Raw genomic sequence first — 3,144 nt, 5'->3', positions numbered from 1 at the left:
AATAAATATATACATAATATATATATATATATATATATATATATATGTGAATATTAAAAAAAAAAATTATAGTTTCACATAATTCATACTTTTATATAAAAAATTAATTTATGAACACCTTTAGTGAAAAAAAAAAATTATAAAAAAATAAGAAAAAAATGTATATATATCATATTATATATATACATAAATATTAAGAAAATGGGAGTTAAGTTTGAATTTTTTCGTTTTTTCAAATTGAATTATTATGCTTTTTATGTAAAGAAGGAAAAGTTCTATACTTTTTTGCATACCACTACAGCATATTCACTTGTGGGATTAACCATATATTTAGGTACTTGATATTTTACACACACATATATAAATATATAAATAAATAAATAAATAAATATATATATATATATATATATATATATATAATATTAAAATTTATACATTGGAGATTAAAAGAAGTTCAAATATAAATAGTTTTTTCTTTTTTCTATTATATAAAAGAGAATATGTAACATCACACAATAATATGTACATGAAATATATATATATATATATATATATATATATATATGTATGTATTTTTTTTTATTTTTATTATCATAATTATCCTTTTTACTTTCTTTCTTTTACCCTCTCTTAGGATATACCTTTATTCATATGTGGAATGATGCAGTGCATTATTCGTATAAGCATTACATAAGAAAAGAAGTAAGGCCAAAAAAAGAAAAATATAATGATACTTATAAAATATGGAAGATAAATATTTTCATACTATAAATAATAAATAAATGACTATTTGTATTGTATGCATATTATATATGTGTATGTAATTTTTTTTTTTTTTTTTTTTTAACATGTTATTATGCAATGATCACATTTTTGATATGATATATTTATATAGTGTGGAACATCCATAGCCTGTTAACAAGCCAACTCGAAGGAATGTTGAATTGTAAAGAGTAATATAAATGTGTGATACGTTTATTAAGATAAATATCGCAAAATATACATTATTACAAATATATATATATATATATATATATATGTAAATATATATATATATATTTTTTTTTTTTTTTTCATAATTACCTTATTATATATATTATGTACAAAAAAGAAAAAAAAGAAAACATTTCGTATTTCATTGTATCTTTTTTTTTTTTTTATTCCAGAAACAACGCAAAGAATTGTATGAAAAAATTAGAAATGCAAGAGAAAATGGTTTAATACCAAAAAGTGAAGTTTTAGATTAAACAAATACAATATATATATATATATATATATATATGTATATATTTTTGTATTTATTTATATTTATAGTTTTTTTTTTTGTTTTTTATTCATTATAATTTTTTATACATACAATTTATTTAACCACAAAAGTTTTTATAAACTTGTATGAACGTTTTAAATATATCATCTTGAAAAAAAAAAAAAAAAATATATCCAATTATCCAAATAGCCAAAATATCCAAATAGCTATAATATCCAAATAGCTAAAATATCCAAATAGCCAAAATATCCAAATAGCCAAATTATCCAAATAGCCAAATTATCCAAATTATCCAAACTATCCATTTAAAAAAAAAAAAAAAAATGCAAAACATTTATAAGTCCTATTTAAAATATTACACATTGGCAATATTTTGCCTGACTTTCACTTTCGATTTTGTGAGCAGCAGTTGTTGTCATTCAAAAAATGACGATGGAGTTATGTTACCTATGTATTTTTCAAATAATGAAAATATAAAAATGTTATTTGACATATTTCAAGTGAAGAATAGATATCAATTTATATTTTGTAATATTTTATGTATAATAATGGGTTTTTTTTCAGTATATATTAAAGTATTAAAAAAAAGGCTTCATCATAATGTACAGAAAGTTGCTGATGGGGGAGACGGATCTTATGTTAACATGAGTCCTTGTCAAAACGTCAATTATGGATTTTTATCATTTTTACATTATACCATAGATTATTTATTAATGCTAATTGTAATGACATTTAATCCTTATATATTTTTGAGTGTTATGACAGGTCTTTCATCTGCTTATCTTTTTTATGGTCACTTGATATGAACCTTTTTATGGACATAATAGAAGAAGAAGAAGAATATTAACAAGCTATTTAGAAATTAGGAAAACGAACACTGAGATAAATACATTTACATATATATGTTAATAATTATTTAAAGGAATTTTAAAAGTACAATAAAATAAAGAACAAAATATAAAAATAATATGTGTGTGGAAATATGGACACACATATATATATATATATATATATTAATTTTTTTTTTTTTTTGTTTTATAACCATTTATATAAATTTTTTAAACAATGTAATATTTCTATTCCAATTCATTTTATTTTAAATTTCTTTTTTAAATATAATATTTATATGAACATATATCTTATTGAGAGATGTTTCTTTTTTATTAACATATATATAATAAACAAACAACAAATAATTTTTAAGCGTAATATATTTATATATATTAAATATATATTTTATTTTTATTTAAATTTCCAAAAAAATATTATAAAAGTATCACATCAATTTTGTAGTTTTTATAAATATATTATATATACATCATAGGAAGAATCACATTAAAATCTCTTTTCTTTTTGTTTTTCTAAAATAATTTTTTATACCTTAAATTAAAAAAAAAAAAATTCCAAGTCTGTCCTACATACATACATACATACATACATACATATATACATATATATATATATAATACATTTGTGTATTTTTTTTTTTTTTTTTTTTTTTTTTTATTCTTTTAATATATGCAAAATAAACGACAATATTGTGTACTTTTCCAATGAAGGAAAAAAAAAATTATAAAATCAGTTAAAATAAAAAAAAAAATGTCCATAATTTTATATGTATATATATTTTAACTGGTAAAAAAAAACATTATTTAAATGTTGAATATTTAAAAGCATAAATCATTTTTTTACTTTTAAAAATTCTACATGCTATTCCTTTGGCTATTGTGATTTAATAATTTGTTAATATAAAATGTAAGTATATATATAATATATTTGTGTATTTATTTTATTTATTTATTTTTTATTTTTTTCTTCTTTTTGTTGTTGTGCTGTCAATATTTGGATTGATATATATTATTTCATTCCATCTTTTT

At 18.2% G+C, this 3,144-nt stretch overlaps 2 protein-coding genes across 2 annotated transcripts; both read left to right on the top strand.

Annotated features, from left to right (window-relative positions):
• Positions 1 to 201: 201 nt before the first annotated feature.
• On the top strand, positions 202 to 1,247 carry PRSY57_1421300 (hypothetical protein; the record flags this gene model as incomplete). The annotated part of the gene is made up of 3 exons (XM_012909824.1): positions 202 to 334; positions 635 to 702; positions 1,167 to 1,247. 3 exons carry the CDS (start codon positions 202 to 204, stop codon positions 1,245 to 1,247), a joined length of 282 nt encoding a protein of 93 aa, XP_012765278.1.
• A 343-nt stretch (positions 1,248 to 1,590) lies between these two features.
• On the top strand, positions 1,591 to 2,073 carry PRSY57_1421200 (copper transporter, putative; the record flags this gene model as incomplete). Its single annotated transcript, XM_012909823.2, has 1 exon — positions 1,591 to 2,073. One exon carries the CDS (start codon positions 1,591 to 1,593, stop codon positions 2,071 to 2,073), a length of 483 nt encoding a protein of 160 aa, XP_012765277.1.
• Between the last annotated feature and the right edge of the window lie 1,071 nt (positions 2,074 to 3,144).

Source organism: Plasmodium reichenowi, chromosome 14 (genome assembly GCF_001601855.1).
Source record: "Plasmodium reichenowi strain SY57 chromosome 14, whole genome shotgun sequence".
Lineage (NCBI taxonomy): Eukaryota > Apicomplexa > Aconoidasida > Haemosporida > Plasmodiidae > Plasmodium > Plasmodium reichenowi.
This window is presented reverse-complemented; position numbering and strand designations above follow the sequence as displayed.